Consider the following 19,335-nt stretch of genomic DNA (forward strand, 5'->3'; position numbering starts at 1 on the left):
CCCCAACACTGCCCTGAACTGTTCTGTGCACACACAGAGCCCTGCAGGGCTCCCAGAGCTCCTGTGCTGCTCCAAGGCAGCCCAGCCTGCCACAGAACGACTCAATAAAGCTGTTTGCCAGCACAGTTTGGTTTTCCTAGATGGACATTCCCAGAAAACAGCACTTCAGCAGTATCTGTGCACCAAAACACCTTCCTCAGCCCCTTCTGGCTGAGAAGCAAAACCAAATCCTGTCAGTGCATCAAATCCAACAGGCACTACAGGATGCTATGGCTGTCTGCAAAAGGTCTCAGTATGAATTCTGCTTTCACATTCACAGGATCTTTGAACCTTCCCATGGCTAGTGAGTTAGCTGGGATGAAAAACCTTTCAGAGAATCCAGCAAGAATGAACTTTGACAGCTCATGGTCTGTATTCCAGCAGGCTCCTGGAGGCTCTCACTGGTAAAACCAAACACTGCTCTTGCATCGAGTGTGACAGGAAACACAGGGCACAGTAAAGTGTCAGGAGGGAGGAAGGCAGAGCAGGGGACATTCTCTGAGCACTGAATATCACAAAACACCACTTCAGAATCATCAGCTGATAGCAAGTGTAGTTTCCATCCTGTGTGGATGTTATGCTGTTAGCTGCTTCCAAGGGGAAGACACAAGGTTTCAGTTCTTGCCACATCCTTGTGCCTGGTATCCACAGAGATGAAGAAATAGCTGCCAAGAAGATTTGCATCAAGTCTGTAGGACAGATGTGCCAGGCACGGAGTAAGGCCAGTAACAACCTTGGGATGTTGACAAAGGCGGTGCAGGCACCAGAAAATCATTTGTTTTCCCATGGGAGCAGCCATGGCATCCAAAACACAGCTGTGAGCAGCTGTTGGGGATGGATGGACAAAGGGCTCCAGGATGCTGGGAAACAGCACAGCCAGCAGGATGCAACCACAATCTGCCAGCTTCAGAGCTAAGCTCCAGCACTTGTTACTGCCTTCCCCCTTCCATAACTGAAAGATTCTGTTTTCTCCATTCACAGAAACTCTGAGAGATGTAAATCAAGTCCCTGGAATGAAGCCACAGATTTTCTTTCAACCACACTCCAGATCAGTTATTTTCTTGTAGTAAGAACAGCCCTGATGCCAGAAAAGACTGTCCTGATACGTGGCTGCTGCTGCAATGACTATTGCTGGATGTACAGACAGTAAACAGTGCTATTTCCAAGCACCAGAATTAAACCAGAATATTCCATGGTGAGAAGCTGAGGGATGCAAACTGAGCAAAGGCTGAGCAGAACTGCTGCTTGCTCTGAGCCCCAAAGCCTCAGAGCTCTCAGGCAGCACAGAAGCAGTGCTAACAACAGGGACACACCTCCCTCCCAAACAGCCACTTCTAGGATAAAGCTGCCCATGACAGCTTCTTCCTCCAGTAAAACAGGACACAAAACAAAGCTACAGCTTCACTGCAATTTCTACCCTGGCTTTCACAGCAATAAGGTTATCAATTAGCATATTCATATTGGTGAATTAATCCATGAATTTTCACTTTAGTCACACTTCAGTAAAAGGCACTAAAATGACCTGATTCAGTTTGCAATTAAAAATCACACTAAGAGGATATGCATTCAAAGCACTGCTGTTCAATGAGCAGCTTCTGTGCACAACTGTCACCAAAGAGAGGCAGAGACAGCACATCTGTAAGCCATGGAACAGCTGGCAGGTCAACAGCATGCATCTGGACTGGAAACAATGGATTCTCACCCAAAAATTTTTGGTGGCTTCTGTGTGAGAGAGAGGAAGCCTGTGAGACAGGCATGTCTCAAATCTCAAGCAGTGCTGTGTCTGTGGGCACAGACAGAACTCACCATGGCAGACTCACACCTGCCCCATGTGCCTGCTCCACTTTCACACATGAAGGTTTGAGAGATGTCTCCCCATGCATCCACAAGCAGGTTAAAAATAAAACAGTGTAAGAATTTAAATCAGGAGCAAAAAACAACAGTTCTGGCAGCTCCTCTCCAGAAAAAAAACCCCAAAAAAGTCTGTATTTTATGGAGGAATGTCTAGAGATGACACAGGGTAGAAAATTTCATTATTCCTTTTGATCATATCTAAGGTCCAACTGCTTGAATTTACACAGCTCCACATCAGCATCAACACTGACCTCCTCCAAATGACACAAAAATACACAAACAACACAAAGAAGTGTTTCCAGGACTGATCAAACCTTTAAACCACAAAGTGTGAAGGTAGACAGTGACAAATCTAAGCAGGTCTTCCACTCTTCTGCAGCCAAGGAAATTGAAATATACTCTGAAAACTCCAGATTAAATGTTAGGGGTTTTTTCCCATAGCACTGAAAAGAACCCAAAGCTGAAAATCTCTTGCCAGCCAATTCCTCCTGCAGTCTCCTCTATACACTGAAATAAAGAGGAAGGCCCAGAGGATAAAATGAAGACAAAGTCCAGCTGCAGAAAGTCATAAATTTCACCACAGCTGATTCTACACCTTACTGAAATGGCAACAGAACAGCTGATCACTGCAGAGAGATGAAGTGGCACCCTCAGGGCACGTCTGCTCCCCACTGCTCAGTGCCAAGGACCTCAGAACTGCTCCTCAAGCTAAGCACAATCACTGAGATTTTGGGGAAAACCAGTCCAGCAGGTTATTGTGCCCTAATGATCCCTTCACTGCTGGAGTACCAAAGCTGCAGGTGAATATACTTTCTCCCAGAGAAATACAGGTGGGGAAGGACTGCCACAAACAGCAACACAAGTCTGTTAACTGCTGCTACTTGGCAGTTTTGTGTTATCTTTCAAGGATGGAGAAACCACCTCTCAGCCAAACAACCTGCTCCTTTTCCAACAATCTCATGGCATTTGGATTTCATGCTTCTGCATTTGTTAAAAAACAAAACTGAATGAGAGAACTCAGTTTCCAGCTTGCAACCAAGATTTGTTTCCAGCTGCAACGACAGCACTGCCCCAAGAACACGCTGTGGGAGCAGGGGATAGCTGGCACCCAAAAATACAGATGGAGAATCAAATTTCCCAGTGAAAATCAAAGCAGCACAGCTGGTCCCACTGGATGCCTGACTCCAGACATGCCCTCTGCTGCTCCATTCCCATCCCCTGCAGCTCAGCACCTCCATGGCACAATTCCAAAGCCATTCCCACCGCTCACATTCTGCCTGCTGTTCTGCCAACACCCCACTGCACAAAACTGCCATGTGGAGAAGGAGGAGAGCCTAAACCCTCAGCAGTGAGCTCCAGTGCAGGCTGGAGCACGGGGATATTCCCATGAAGTTACTACAGCAAGCTTCAAGAAGCTGCTGAAGCACAGAGAACTTTCTGCTTGGTCAGAAAGCACCCAGTGCTTTTCCAGAGCTGAACACAGACACTGCTGCTGTGTATTTATTTACAGCCCATTTGACACAAGTCTGTACAGAGCTGACCCTGCTGCTGAGGAGGAAGAGGAGCACAGCTTCCAGCCAGCTGAGTTACACAACTCAGAGCTGGTAAACTTGTGTTTACTCAAAGTTACTGACTCCAATCTTCCTGTACCCACCACACACAAAAAAATGGGTCCTTCATTGAGCAATTAGTCACAGATGGCATTTGGTTTTTACTCTGTTTACCCACAAGAAGTATCATGCAGAACATGTAATGTGCACTAAGACTCAGAAGCACATCCTCAACCACAAGAAATGCAGAGAATTTCACTCACTCCCTCACAACCAGTGACTTCACTATTGCTTTCTAAAATCCACATACTCTTCATAGGCATTTTCCTGTTCCAAAAGTAGTTCCAAAAATCCTGCTGGGACTCCATCCTCCCCAGCAGTAACAAAAACATCAACAGTACTGCATTTGTGAGCAAGCTGGGAAAACAATATAAAAATGCATGCATGAATGAGGTTTGATGAACAAGGATTTCCCTTCCAAGTTACTGGTTCACTCGAGGCAGTCTCAGTGTGTTGACATATACACACATACACTTTTTGCCAGCTTGCAAGAACCCTGTAGCACCCCTGCCTCTCTTGTAACTACCCAAGAGTGTTTTACCACTGTGAGTGTCCACCTTCTAACAACCAGAGGCCACAAACTTTCAGAAAGGTAAGCACAATGAGCAGAACAGAGCACAAATTGTGCCAAACACCACCTAGGTGAACATTTTCTTAAAATTCTGTTGTAGGTAAAAATAGTGTTAAAATTGCAATTTACTTACCTAGGTAAGTTCCTACCAAGATTGGCAAAGGGAAAGGAAAGAAAAGATTTAAGGTTAAAAAAGGGAAAGATTCATGTAGTTCAGAATACAGTAGCTCAGCCCCATGCAACAAATAGAGATGGACAGACTGGTTTGGCTGTAATGGAACACAGAAGTGATCACAGTTCTGTTGGACAGATAAAACCAAGACAACACTAAACACACAGTAACTCCAAATGAGAGATTTTGCAAAGAGCAGCTTTTATTTTGGATAAATACTGGTCTGTACCCAGCTCCTTCCACCAAGCCCTGCACATTAACCTCCCTGAAATGCTTGGTCCAGCAGGTCACCCTCACTTGCTGTAACCACAGCCCCTCCCAGATGATGTGTCTGCTCCTGCAAGGCTCTACCCCCTGCTACAGGCACTTCCAGAACCCTGCTAATACTTTGTGACAGTGACATCCAACTGCAGAGAGCCAGCAGCTCTCCTTGGATAAGCACACTGAGAAGGGAGAGTTTCTGTCTCCAGGTTGAGTCCATCCTTACTGTCCTCTCCTGCTCCAAAAAGGAATCATGCTGGATTCTGCCTGGCTGTAACACACCAAGTGGTTAAAAAAAGAGGAGAGAGAAAGGAGATCTCACTGCTTTAGGATTTGCTGATCCAAGCTAGCAAAACTAGAAAGCACTGAATTATTCACTGTTCTTAGCATCAGGAGAATTATACATCATATATATATATTTGTGTGTGTGTATATATAAATGATATGTGTCACACATGCCACTCAATTACAAATTCAGGCTCTGTACTATCCAGGGCACTTGCAATTCTGCCCTTGCTCTGTTATACATTAATTTCCTCTCACATTAATTACACCTGCTCTCTCCCACTGCCTTGGGATATGCACTCTCAATCAACATTTGCATCTTACTCCATGCCATCACTCCTAAATGAAATAGTTTTCACTAGCTGATCCACAGAGCATGATGCCCATCTGCTGATTTTATTTTCAGATCTTTCTTCACAACACCAAAAGAACCTAATCACAGCATCAAGGCTAAACTGAAGGCAAGTGAAAATTATTTCACTTAGCATCTGAATACAAAATCCCACACGAAATTCTCAGAAATAATCAGTATTTTCAGCAAATAAGCTTAAAGTTAGGAAGTTGCACAGGCACATGGCTCTTGGGGTCTCCAAAAAACAGCTCAAGCAACTTGACATTCTTCCCAGCTGTGCTGGAGCTGGCACTGGACATTTGCTCTCTTGTCTCCAGCCAGCATTACTGGGGTCTGGACTCCAACAGCTACAGCCAGGCCTTTTCCCCAGCACCCACCATTTACTAAAGAACCAACACCCCCTGCCATTTACAGCAATCCCTGGATGGGCAGATTTCCACTGGCTCAGTTCAGGAAAGACAGCTGGGATCACTGGTGATAAAGGCAGAATTTTAATGCAACTTATGCATACAGGTAAGTCCACATTTTCTCCAAGTCTAAATCAGCCAGGAAAAAACCATATATATTATATATATGTGTGTGTGTGTGTGTGTGTGTATATAAAATATTGAGATAATTTTGGTCCCAGCATAGCTAATGTTAGAGAACTCCCCCATCTTTCCACCTTGATAGCTGTTTTTGTTCCAGAGCAGTGCTGCCACTGCCAGGCTCATCTCTTGATAACTGAACTAAGGCCATGCCAGGCTGATGAATGCTTCCACTTCTGCTTCATTCACATTTCCCAAAAAGAATGTGAGAAACAATGAAGCAGAGCACGTTAAATTAGACTGACATTCCATTTGGGTTTAGGAATCCCCAGCAGCAGAAGCAAGGTATCCCAAGAGTTAATTAACCTGTCTCAAAAAGCTGCAGCTTGTTTCCAGCCAGAGTTCCCTTGCTGTACCTTCTGGCTACTGCAGCTCGTTATTCCACTCCCAGCTACACTAAAAGCCCTCTATTATTATACTTCTGCTGTTCCTGTCAGCAGAGACAAACATCTACAACTTCCACTTTGATAAAAGCATTTTCCATTATACACTGTGTTTTCCAGTCCCTTCACTGTTTTCATGGCTCTTCTATAAACCCTCTCCAATTTTCAGCATTGGATCTGCTGCCACGTTATCAATGCAAGTTTGTTGCTGGGAAAAGCCTTCCCTTTATTGCAGCAACTCATTCATGTTCTCCCTCTTTCTGCCAATTTTAGGAGTGCATGTGATGACCCTGAAAAACAAATTTGATTAGATGAAAGCCAGCATGGTGTAAAAGAGAGGGGAGAAAAATAAAAATCTAACAATGCTCCTTCCCTTCCCCCAGCAGGAATTTGCACAGAGAAGTATCCCACAGATCCCACACTGCATGGATGTATGGGATCAAGTAAACAGGTTCCTGCACACAAAACATCCTCTCTCTGCCTCCCTAGAGGAAGTTTCATGGCAAAGATTGTCTGCTGAGCTCCAGAACACCAATGAAAAGACAATAAACTACTGATTTTTTACCATCTCACTCTATTTGACAGCTTATGAGACTCCATGTACTTTTCATGTTCCAAAAATAGGATTCTGCAGCAATTTGTCCGTGCTAAGTTAATGCTGAAGGAGAGCTGGGAAGTGTACTGTATGCCTAATGATGCCTCCAACATGATTTAAAGAGGAGGAAAACAAAACAGATGAAAGATCTACAATCTTCTTGTAAAATAAAGTGGAGGCAGTGAGAACATGAGATTAAGACTACTTTCCTCTTCTTGGAATTCAGGCACTGGTCAAAACTCAAAATGCCTGGCCAGATAAATCATATTCAGAGCTTGAAATGGTTCAGGTCTCAAGGGTTAAGCAGAGTCAGAAAAAGAAAAGTTAAAATTACTTAGCTGGAGCTACAGTAGCAAGAGAAAAAAAAAAAAACAAAACAACAAATAAAGAGAATTCCAAAGGAAAAATGTGAATTACTCCTTGAAGTTCAGCAATTGCCATGTACAAACTTAATGCTTTACACTGTAAAAAGCCACAAGCTGCTACCTGGCTCTTTCCTGCACATAAACCTCTTGATTATATTCTGTTTTACCACCTGGCCTGCAGGAAAGCCTTACAAAATCATCACATGCCACCAGCTCAGCCATGAATTCCAGCGTGCAGACTTCCCCCTGTGCTGGGAGGTGATGGCCCAGCACCACAAGGCTTTTGTCACAGCCAAGAGAATTCAGCTAAAGCCCACCAGAACAGTGTCCCCTGTCACAGACCTGTGACCTGTCCAAACCCTGGGATGTCCTCCAGGTGCCACCAGGGCAGAACATCAGCAGGAATAAAAAAAACCCTGATAACAGATACAATTTTGCACTAGGTTAACATCCCTTTGGAAACTATTTGAACACAGCTGGACAAAGTGTCTTCCTGCACCAATATTTGTGCAAAAAGAATATTTTCAGCCTCTCTGTGCAGACACCATAACAGCATCTTTTTTTTTTTTTCAGAACACTCCCCTACAGTGACCTAAACCAGTCAGAATGTCAAGAGGAGATGAGAAACATGAGAATAACAAAGGAACACCCCCAATTTCCCACAGTATCTACAGAAATGCAGATTCTGTCCAGTTATAACAATCCAGGCTTATTCTCATTAACCTTTTTCTACTATTTTAGGTCAGCTATAATCCAGAAATCAGTTATTCTGGATAGATGGGTTTATTTCAATCCTTTTATACTCACTCACTGGCTCTTAAATTCTGGTCACAGGGTTTCATCACTCTCACTGCCATTCACCTGCTCTCCACAGCAGTTCCAACCTGTGCCCTTCCTGCCAGCAGCCCCCCAGACTACTAAGCCTGGATGACTCCATCCAAAACCAAGGATCAACAATCCCAGTCCTTCCATGGCACAGGAACACAGCTGTATCCATGCCCCCAGCCAGCAAGGTTTACCAGTTCACATGCAAGGCAACTGGGAACCTGTGCTAGGAGGCACCAACACACAAACAGGCACCAGGGCAGAAAGAGATCCACCAAACTTCCACCATCTGCTTCCCAGCAGATCTCAATCCAAGTTCTTGAAATGTTTCCTTGCAGGTGGTTCCCTTCCCTCCCAGTCCTGGCAGAGCTTCCAGCAACCCAGGCTCAGGAAATATTACAGATGCAAAACTGCAGCGTGGCAAACGTTTTCCATTCACAAATAAATCTCAACCAACAGGTTTAAGCTGAACTGCTCACAGGAATATCCAGTTAACACTCACTACCCCAGCAGGTGAACAGATTCTGGGAGTGAACTGGACTCTGCTACCCAGCAGTTACAGGAACAAGTACTCCAGCAAGTATTTCAGTGGCTGGCTGAGAACAGAATGAGCAGCTAGAGCAGCAGGTGCACAGCTACACACCCCTGCTTCAGAGAAACACCAACTCTGAGGAACAGGTACTTTTCCAAAATAATCTTGCAGATAGCTCAGCAACAGTTAACTGACTGGAACACTAAATCAGGGACCCTCCATTCCCAGAAAATCGTGTCAAGTCCAGTGCTCTATGCAGAGAGCACCTTCTGGAGGGAAGGATCCGTTCTTCTGCTTCCCTCCTTTGGGCCACAATATCTCTGAGCTTCCCAAGTGTGTCATCTGCTGAGGAGGACATTCAGCAGGGAACAGCAGGTGTGCCCAGAAGCAGATAGCCACCAGGAGCTGTGGAAATTCAGAGAGCTACTCTGCATCTACACCCCTCATTACTGACAGAGCTCTTGAGGAAGCCAAACTGACCAGCGCAGCAGGGGTTTGTTATTCTTCCCAAAAGACAAGTTACAAAGCACACAAAAACTCAGCAACAGGGCATCAAGGAATGAATTTCCATAGAGAGCAAGACAGCAGAACAACCACTGTCCTCACTGCTGTATTCTCCACATGCACTCATATTTGCATGCATGTAAATATGGGAAGCAGCCATCCACTGCCTCAGCCATGAAACACAAAGGTTATCATCAGGGCATGCAGTGCTGGCCAGCTCGTGGCAACATGTAAGCTTAACTTTTGTGTTTGCCTGGTCACAGTGACATTTTGGGGTTGTCTGTCTCCTAAATGCTCCAAACTGGTCTGTTCTACTGAATTTGGTGAAGTGATATCATACATATCCTGCATTATCACAAATGAAAGAGTCTGACGTCTCTTCAGTACTCAGATTCATTTTTAACCAGTGGAAATTTTGAAAATCATTTTCTACTGCCAGCAGAAAATGTGCAGATGGTTTGTCACTGTGAGACTGTCCACTCTCACTGAAAAATACAGAGGGTTGAACTTGGGACTTGATGTACACACTGATGTAACACTGTCTTCTGTTTATTTTGGTCCAAATGAATTCAAAGCAGCTCAAGACTTTGTTGTGAAACTTTGCTTTCTTAGAAGTCCAACAGTGAAACACCTATTTTCAAACCAACCATCACAGCCTCCTGCAGTTTCACAGAACTGCTGGAAGACTGTTGTGCCAACTTGAGGAATTAGGAATCAATTCTGAGCACAGGACTTGATGTCTTCAGTAGGGTTGTACAACTTGTTGCCTGCATGTGAAAAGCCTGAAAGGTGAGCAGCAAAACCACGGGTGGAAGTGGTTACCCAAGGAACACTTAGACATCAACACAGAAGGTGCACACAGACTCATTAGCCACAAAGCACAGACAAGCCAGCAGATGAAACTAAAAATCACTCTCCTAGCATAAGCTGAGCGCAGCTTCAAGGTCTTACCCCTGCTAGGCATCAACAGGCGCTTCTTCATGTTGCCTGATAGAGCACAAGTGAACAGAAAAGAGAAAAACATCACATCAGCAACCTGAACAGCAGCAGATTTAAAAGTTCTTAATGTTAAAACACAATCAGATATCAAATTGTATTGTATTTGTATTGTACAATGTACAATTGTATTGTAATGTATTTCAGATAAGCTACATAGGAAGTTAAAATTAAAGGTAAAAAATGAGACTCTCTGGATCTCCCTCCCTGCTGAGAGTCACCATTACACCAACTGTTGCTTTCTCCTGTTAAGGAGAGCTGCTCTCTGTGTTCTCATTCCATTTCAACAGACCCTCTCCTCCTCATCTGAGATAGAGACTGCACTTTCTCTTCCCTGACATCTCAAGCACGAGCAATTCTTCAGAGCAGAGACCTGGAACATCCTGCTTCTACCTCCCACTTCAAACACCTTTCCCTTGCCTCCTCTTGAGCAGGTGAAGCCCAGGCCCAGAGGTGGTCAGTAACAGGGCCAGCAAGGGAAACATCACTCAGGAAGTCTATCAGGTATTTTTCACACTGCTAATGTAAAAACTGAAGGGAAGTTTCTCCTTTGCTGTCCCATTTGTGAGGTTGGCCAAGCCAGGCAGAGTTCCACCAGCACAGTGACTTTATGTGCATGCACCTCCCGGGCTGTGCACATCATGTGCCTCACCCAAAAGGAGAAATGGGACAGGTGGCTTCCACACAAGTTAAAAATAACCTCCCTCAAGAATAAGAAACTTGGAATTTATATAAAGGACTGTAAGTTTACATAATCTCCTTGGTCATACCAAAAGGACAGAAGAAGAAGCCTATAGATACAATAGAAATTTTGGGGCAAAATATTTACCATCCATTCCATTGTGCTGTTCATAGCTTCTTTTTCCCAGGATAGTTGGGGACCCATTATTAATGACAGGTGTAAACTTAGCAGGAGTCAGATTGTTGAGAGAACTGGACAAGCTCTTTGCAGGATCTGGTTTTGGAGGACATGGATGAGACTCTGGTGGAAAACAGCAAAGCAGAATTTTTTTATTAGAAAATATATATAATATATGGAATTATAAATCTGAAAACAACCTGTAAACTTCCAAGGTGACCAAGTATAACTCCTCTTATGTACAAACTATCTCAGTCAATAGTTTTGACTGGAGATTGTTACTGATATAAAGCATTTATATTTAGAAATTCACCACTACTAAAGATGTTGAAATCATTGTCATAGTATTATCCCAAAATAAGATTTGATAGCAAAAGCACTTTATATCTGCTGCTCTCCAATAATTTGGGGTGATTTTTGGGGTGCTGTATACTAAAACCCAACTTTGGCCACGTTGATCATGCAACACCCCTAAACTCTGGGAAAATTACAACTTTACCAATTTGCCAGAAATGTTTATAAAGAATACAATTTCTCTAATGGCAAAAAAGTGAAGATTCAAAGAACCACTATAAAGAACACAACATCTGACTTCAAGCTTTGGGCCAAGGCAGAGATTAAGCCCACACTTTTCAACTGAAAATACTTTGATAAAGTTACAAGAAACAGCAATTGAGAATTTCAGCTGACTCTTTCTCTTGCAGATCCAACAGCAGAGTGAGAAATAAATTCAATCCCACTAACACCACCAAAAAAGCCTTGCCAATCCATCAGCCTCCCTCCATTTCCATCACCTTTTTCTCCCAGCTCAGTAATCTAATAGAGACCCTGACACAGTAACTCAAAATCTACTGCTACTTTCTGTACAATTATTCAAATAAGGATTTTATCCAACAGCAAAATTCTCCCCTTCATTTGCTCTCTTTTGTTGCACTATATGTTTCCATCCATGTACACAGCAGAAATACAACACCCAACAGAGAAGCAGTAAATATTTAATACAGCCTCAGCCTTACAATATTTCATCAACAAAAACATTCAAAGAAACATAAAAATCAACTCCAGTGCTGATTATCTAAATAAAAAGGCAATTGGCTTCCTTGCTAAGCTGGAAGCCTTCAAAGTGGCCCTGTCCAAGATTTCCCTGAGGAGAAACTCATGTTTGGCTGCCAGAATCACCTGAGGGGTGTCTGCAGGGCAACTGGGAGCACTGGGATAAAGGATTTGGCATTTGTCAGCACTCAGCACTGGCATGTCACACAGAATCATTCTGGATCCTTCCAGCACCTCGAACTTACACCACAGTTCTGGATGGAGCTACTCAGTCCTGGCCCCACAGATCAGCTCGTGAGGCAAAAGCCCTCAAGAAAATTGTAACTAAAAAAGAATAATTAAAAACCCAGCAAAATTCACAAAATTCACAAGCTGTGGGACACAGTGCTGTCCTAAACCTTCCTTTTAGGAGGCTTCTTGGTGGACCCAGCTGTACAAACTAACTCCAGACAGCCCAAAACTGGAAAAAGTGAATAATCAAATGTTCCCAAACCGTGATGTTAGTGCCTCCACTAGGAGATGGCAATTTGTCCCCATATCATACATCAGAAGCAAATACATCCCTCCTTCCACCTGAAAAGGTTTCTGATACAGCTTTATGACCCCAGAGTGGATTGCAGGGACACTGGGTCTGTCAGATTAAACAGGAAAAGTAAAAAACAAGATGGATTTCACATTTTCTTTTGTTTGCAGGGTGGTGTTTTTTGTTTGTCTGTTTTTAACCCAGGATGAGCATCTAAATCTAGACCCAAGGGGAAAATCCAGATGGTCAGCAGAGGAGCTAGGAGGGTGTTTCCTGTGTTTTGGGGGGTTTTGCATGTGATGGTTTGGTTTGTTTAATACCTAAATACCGGAGCACTGCTTCTAAAGGCTTTCGAACCACTTGCTTTAATAGCAATGGGTTTTCTGATGCCTCAGGTAAACGTGCTGTGCCTGTAAAACACAGAAAAATAATTAGAGGGTGAAGACATTTAGCTATTATAACAAAACCAAGTGAATAACTCCAATGTCCTGAAAGAGCTTTGCCGTTAAAAGGAATTTTACAGGTGGCAAGCAGACCCTGGCAACAGGACACAACCACAGAGAATGCTCCACAAAACAGTTTCAAAACAAACAACTCATGAACTTTTCAAGTTGTTTTGCCCAGCCTGCCATCAGTTAGAAGGCTCTGCAAGCACAGCTAGATTTTGTGAAGGCACTAGCTACATGCAAGAGAGCATCTCAAGCAAGCTGCAGCTCAAAACTTTGTAGGACAGGAGTCTCAAAGGAGCTCCCAGCTGCAGCATTCTGCATTCTCATTCTCACTCACATTCTGCTTTGATTGCTGCACTGTTAATAGGCAGATAGGGGTGTCTTGCAGCGTGCCAAGGGCGTAAGATATCTCGACATAAACGTCTGGCAATTCTGGTCAGCTTTGTTGTGTGCAGATAGAAAGCTTGTCGTGTCTTCATAGCAAACTTGGGACTCCCACTGTTTCGTACTGGCACACCATGAGGACTCTGAGGGGAGAGGAAAATAAAAAGGGCTGCTGAAAAAGTAATTATGAGAAAGGATGGTTCTAAAGAAGAGAAAGTATTATGTAAAATCGCTTCAACTACTGATTCGCAGACGCAAGAACAGAAATGGTATTACAGATGAAAATATTTTTAGCCCAGCTACATTTCCCCATTTCCCAGGTCTTACCCCAAATATCTCAAAGGATAAAAGGAAGGAAAACGTTTTCATTCACAGGGAAGGGTTTATTCCTGTGCTGTCACAAGTTTCAAGGTAGGGATCCAAAAGCCAGGCATGAAGTTACCTGGTGCTATCAGGTGATTTAGAGCTTAGAGACTCAACAGTTTTGGGTGCTTAGGGTTGCTCTGGATGTGCAATGCAAACCCCTTATAACAAAGCATTTGTCAGAAGGAAAATCAGCAAGAGCTGCATGACAAAAATAAACACCACAAACTCCCTTTCCAAAGCAAATTAATGGCACACAGGAATGGTTTTGGCTCAAAGCTGCAATAATTTGTTTTAATTCTTACTCTTAACTCAGCAAATGCACTCACACATGTCAAATACTCATTGCATATAATAAAGAATACTGCTGAAAGATATTTATCAGCTTCTGAGAACCAAAGCAGTTATCTTCTTTATGAAAAGCAACGAAGTAAACCAGTGAAATAATGCAAGTAGTATCTTGTTATCTCAGACCCACCCATAGCTGGAAAACAGGAAGAAATTTCAGTTTGGGGAGAACAAGGCCTTCCCTTCTCTGACTATTTACATACTTTTAATTAACAAACAAGAGGTAGAAGGCAGTTATCTGAGCAATTAGGAGGCCTCAGAGGGCAAAGAGAAGCCTGGAAAGGATAAAGGTTAAACAAAAGAAATGGAAAGGGAATGATAGCAAAGAATAGGAGAGAGGAAAGAAATTATCCTGAGATAAAAATTCAGTGTGTGCTATCATTCTATCCATGTGATACAGTTACTTTTTCCAATCAGCTTAATGTCTAACACTACCAGACTTTCACCAAATTAAAAAAAAAAAAAAATCTGAGAATTTTGGTTTTTGAGTAAGAGAGGAAAAATGAAACAGAAATGGCTCATACAATGCTTACTCAAACCCATCCAAAAAAGGGGGATTATTAAAAAAAAAATAGGACTAGGTAGAAAAACAGGATAAAGGATCTCTAAAAAGCCACTAGCTATTTGGGGTATATCTAATTTTGAATATGCCTTAGGAGAGTAAATAGGTTCCAGGAAATAATTAATTCTTTTGGAGAGAAAAAAAACCAGCACTGATCCCCCTACAGCAAAAATCATGGAAACCAAATACCAGAAACACTGGCTGGCATTTCAGTTTCTCCCATCTCCACAATTCCATGCATTTGAAGGCTGGTTTGCTAAACAAATGATGGGTTTGTTTTTTTTTCCTCAGGGCAGCACTTGGCAACAAATTACTCCTGGCTGAGGTTAACGCCACGAAATACCAAACCCAAGGACAACAAGGAAGGCTGAAGGCATTCTTTTGGTGGTTAAATATTTAATCACAGGGAGCAGGTAGCATGACACTCAGCTTGGCAGGCAGAGGCAGCAGGCTGCCTGCTGGATACCCACCAAATTATTGCGGTTTGGTCCGGGCCTCTCCCCATCTAAGCGTGTTGGCATTTTCAAGCCGCCGTATTTCTTCCAGTAGGTCCAACAGGATGCACAGAGGCGACACTGCATGTTAGGGGGACCCCAAGAATACCACTGGTAAGACTGGGTGGCTAGAGATAACAAAGGTGGAAATTATATATATCCTTACACAGGATGGCTTTGCAGATCTTTATTCTCTTTAGAAGCAGCACAAAAGAAAACGCACCCCGCCCCCAATACACAGCTCAAACAGACCCTAAAAACTGATGATGGCTTGACTGTCATCACCACTGCTAAACACACAGAATTGATTACATTGATTAATCTACATCCCTTTTAAACTGCCAGCATAAAGAAACAATTATTGGGATGGGAAGATTTCCTGCCCATGGAACCCAAGGTTCCCTTTTTGCACGAGAATTTCTGCAGAACATGGGAAACAGCAAAGATTGTCTTCAGGAACTTCCCACATGTTTGTTTTACAGCTGAAGAATGTGCAGTCCATGACCTGACTTCTCATACAGTCCTACATTCCAGCATCTCTAAAGGCTCCCCATAAAGGAGCACAATCATTAGAACTCAGCATATTAATATCAGGCAGCAGATCAAATACAGTGATGTCACACATTTTGAAATCTACTAAAAAAAAGCCTGTTAAATTCACATGTTGGTGACTAAAATATTCACTCAATAGTTACCTGCAATTATGCAGAACATTTACTAACTCTCCTTTTAGTACTTCATAATTGTATTTACAAATGTAACACCAGTAGTTAAAAAACAAAACGCTAAACAAAAACAACCTCAAAAATATTTTGCTTAAATGCTGCTACATCCAGTTCTGCCCCCCTACCCCAGCACAAGACAGCTTTTACTTGAACATTTCCACCTCAGCTGCTGTTCTGGCACTTACTGTAACAGCTCTCACAGGCCCGTCCTGCTCCTGCGTTCTGTGCCTGGACTCCAGTACCATTCACCACTCCTGGTTTGACATTATTTACATTGATCTGGTTGGGGTTTGGCTTGTTGCTTAAGACACAAAGCAAAAAAGAAAGACAAGTGTTAATTGAGGCATGCAATTTTTTATTTGACTTTTGAAGGTATGGCCTAAAATGTTTGAAGATGCAGATTTAGCAGAACCAGCTGTAATTGCCAGCAATCTGATTTTCATGAACACACTGTCTTCTATAATATTTTTTAAATATTGATAATGAAAATAACGTTTACAAGACTTCAAAACCTCTTAAAAAACAATAAACCAGGCCAGGTAGGTATCTCATTCACAATCCCAGACATGTGAACTAGGTGAAAACAGATCTTATTCACAAAGCCCTCAACATGAGAGATATTTTACTTAAATCTCCAAAAAGAAGGCTGGGGGCTGGAGCAGGAGGCAGACAGAGAGAAATGTCTGCTTTATTCAGGGAAACATAACCCTGGTCTGCAGTCACAAATATTGCCATGTTGTCTCACTGCATCAGGTGGCCACAATTCCCACAAGTACACCCAGCATGGAACAACAGCTGAGTTACCTCAGCTCATCCCTTAAATGATCACCCAGGAAAAGCCAAGAGCTGAGAGCCAAAACAAAAGCTACTGGTGGGAGCTGGGAATGGAAGGCCAACAAAACCTTGGCATGGAGAGGAATATGGATTAGAACAAAACCTCTGCAGAGGAAGAAGTGCCTGAGGGGGAAAATGAGACACAGAAAATGTGTGGCATGGGAGGGAAGGAGGAGGAGAGAGGATTGCTACTGCAGGGACAGGACATCTGGGGAATGGAGGAAGGTGGAAGAATTCACATGTGAAGTTTCACACAAGAGCACAGGAGGGGTTTATCAAACATGGAAGGGCTCTGGGGCTCTGTTAGCAGCTCACATTATGGAAGCAAGAAAGAGCAGGCAGGCTTTGGAGCCAACTGCTGAGCACAACCTGAACTGCAATGCTGCTTACATTCCTATCTCTTACCTCAAGACTGAGGGGAGTGGGAATATTCCTTTTATTCCCAACTAACAAACCCACGATTTGGAAGCAGAAGTATCTTAGAATGGCTTTCTGAAACCCCCTTTTCTTACACATCAGTTGCACACTGACAGAGGAGTCCCAGTGATCTCAGCAGCCCAGAACACTTGCTGTGTTTCACCCAGGCCAGGGCTACAGAAACAGCATTGTGGGAATAGAGCCAAATTCATTTCTTTCTAATGGGGCACCAGCATCAGGTTTCATGTTCTCAGCTGTGATCCCTGAAAGCAAAGGAGTTCCAAGTGACATAATTCTGAAATTCATAATTTCAACTGGAAAGCTGCCCTGGAAGCCAGAAAACATCCTTCTTCTCTGAAAATGTCCAATCAGATTCTGAGATACAGAGCTCAGTAATGCTCCATTTTGACAGAGACAAAACAGGTTCTGCTGTCAATGAACTACAGGAAGCACACATGGGTGGTGTAAGGAAGCAAGAGAGTGTTTGTCCAGTCCAGGAAAAACTTCTGATAGCATTCTCACTGTAAAATTCAGAGCCTTTCTGCAGCAGAGAAAGCTCAGGAGCCAAGTGGCACAGGAGCACTGTAAGTAGTTTATTCCTATAGTGCACTGAGCACATATACAGCTCAAAAGCAGCACAGGAGACAGCAAAAAAAAAAAAGACATTTAGATTAATTCACATGCCTGAATATGTTTCTATCTCCTTCTGCTTATTAATGTGCCCAGCTCCTACAAAGATTAAAGTGTTTCAGGGTGCTTATCAGAGAGGCACCAAGTTCTGACCCCGCAGATGGCAGGAGATCCACGGGCACATTTAACAAAGGGACACTTGAAAGAGGGAACATTCAGGCTCCTCTGCTCTGGGATGTCACTATAGAAACCTGCTGCAAAAGAACTTCTGCCAATGATTCACCAGCAAACTCCATGTGCAAACATTGCCCTGATGCTGCAATCAACCAGCCCTCCCAGATGCACACTGCTGCAAGCCACCTTGCTCCACACAGAAAGAGACTGGAGGAAAGGAAACTAAAGCCTTATGCCTCAACATCAGGCCTGTTGCTCCCCTTCTATACCTTGGATTTATTCCCCAAAAATATAGCAGATAGTCTGGAATCCATCAGTAAAGCCCAGCAAAGCATGCCAAAAGAACTGGGACCAATAAAGAGAATAATGGCCTGACTCCATTATCCTCTCTAAAACCATTATAAGCTATTTCTAAGTTTTATAAACCATTATAAGATATTTGAACATGAGTGGAAAGCATGCACAGGTGAAAGCTGACCACCAATCCATGCTGATCAGAAGGACTAACATGCTGTAGTCATGGTTAACTCCAGGATTCTGCAGAACTACAATTAATAAAGCTGCAGCAAGCACCAGAGTGTCCTGCTCCAAAGCTACAGTCAAATTTCTCAGTGGAAGTAACAATAAAATTCAGACAGATAATGTTTTCATCATATGAGAAGCAAAAAGCTCTTAATTGTTGATGATATGTTAATTAAACTTGTTTGATATCACCAAAGGCTGCCACAGCAATTAACAAGAAAATCGGATGAGTAACTGGATGAATCATTAAGCAATTAATGAAGCTGAAGCTAAAGATGCAAATAAAGTAGTGAGAACACTGATGGTGTGGCAAACTGTCATTTCCAGTTCTTGTATCAGGAATGGAAGCCTCTTAAAGGGGTTTCAGTCCAGGAGCAGTTCCAATCAAGTCTCAGGAAGGAGCAGTCAGTTATGCTAGAACAGGGACCATGAAGTGCAGATTTCTGGGCTGCATCCTTCAGATCAGTCTCAAGGGAAGAGATGCAGGCAATAAAGCACATGCAGAGAGAAGCCTGTCCACATGGACTGAGGCCCCTGCACAAAACAACCCCAACCTGAAGATAATCCTGATCAGAAGACTGATATGCCTTCAGCAGATGAGTAGACAGCATTTGACCCACAGCACGGTGATAAAAGTTTTGCTGTTAGAAATAATTATAAACTTCATCTGGTTTCCTGTTATTGAAGAACCCATGTGTGCTGGATGCCACAGAACAATTAAGAACTAAAGCCTCAGAAATAAAAACAATTTAAAATCCTTTGCAAAGCACATTTGTGCCATTTAACTCTAGGTATCTAACAGAAGTCCCTGGATCCAGGCAACAGAGGTGAGCTTTCCTCCCAGCTCTCCAACCTCCTGTAAATAGCCACTTCTAAGAACAGGTCTGATGATTATTAAACAATGCTTTCTGAATAGGAGCAGCTTTCTCCAACAAAATGTTGGATATTGCCAGTTTAACTAGCACAGCTACAGAGGGAAAAGCAGTGTTGCACCTTTTAAGTGTTCCACGTTGCCATGGGCCTCTGCACAATGAGATGGGGAAGAAAAATGGTCTTGCTCCTCAAGC

The 19,335-nt window shown here is 43.1% G+C and overlaps 1 protein-coding gene across 1 annotated transcript in view; it reads right to left on the reverse strand.

Moving 5' to 3' along the window:
- MTA1 (metastasis associated 1) overlaps positions 1 to 19,335 on the reverse strand; it is a 63,481-nt gene that overhangs the window by 9,167 nt on the left and 34,979 nt on the right. Inside the window, exons 12-18 of the mRNA XM_015635612.2 lie at positions 15,877 to 15,992; positions 14,943 to 15,094; positions 13,153 to 13,342; positions 12,687 to 12,776; positions 10,761 to 10,913; positions 9,887 to 9,922; positions 4,208 to 4,219 (exon numbers count right to left, since the gene is read on the reverse strand). Coding sequence (XP_015491098.1) covers positions 4,208 to 4,219; positions 9,887 to 9,922; positions 10,761 to 10,913; positions 12,687 to 12,776; positions 13,153 to 13,342; positions 14,943 to 15,094; positions 15,877 to 15,992 — 749 coding nt within the window. The remainder of the gene's footprint in view (positions 1 to 4,207; positions 4,220 to 9,886; positions 9,923 to 10,760; positions 10,914 to 12,686; positions 12,777 to 13,152; positions 13,343 to 14,942; positions 15,095 to 15,876; positions 15,993 to 19,335) is intronic.

The sequence above is a fragment of the Parus major genome, chromosome 8 (genome assembly GCF_001522545.3).
Source record: "Parus major isolate Abel chromosome 8, Parus_major1.1, whole genome shotgun sequence".
Lineage (NCBI taxonomy): Eukaryota > Metazoa > Chordata > Aves > Passeriformes > Paridae > Parus > Parus major.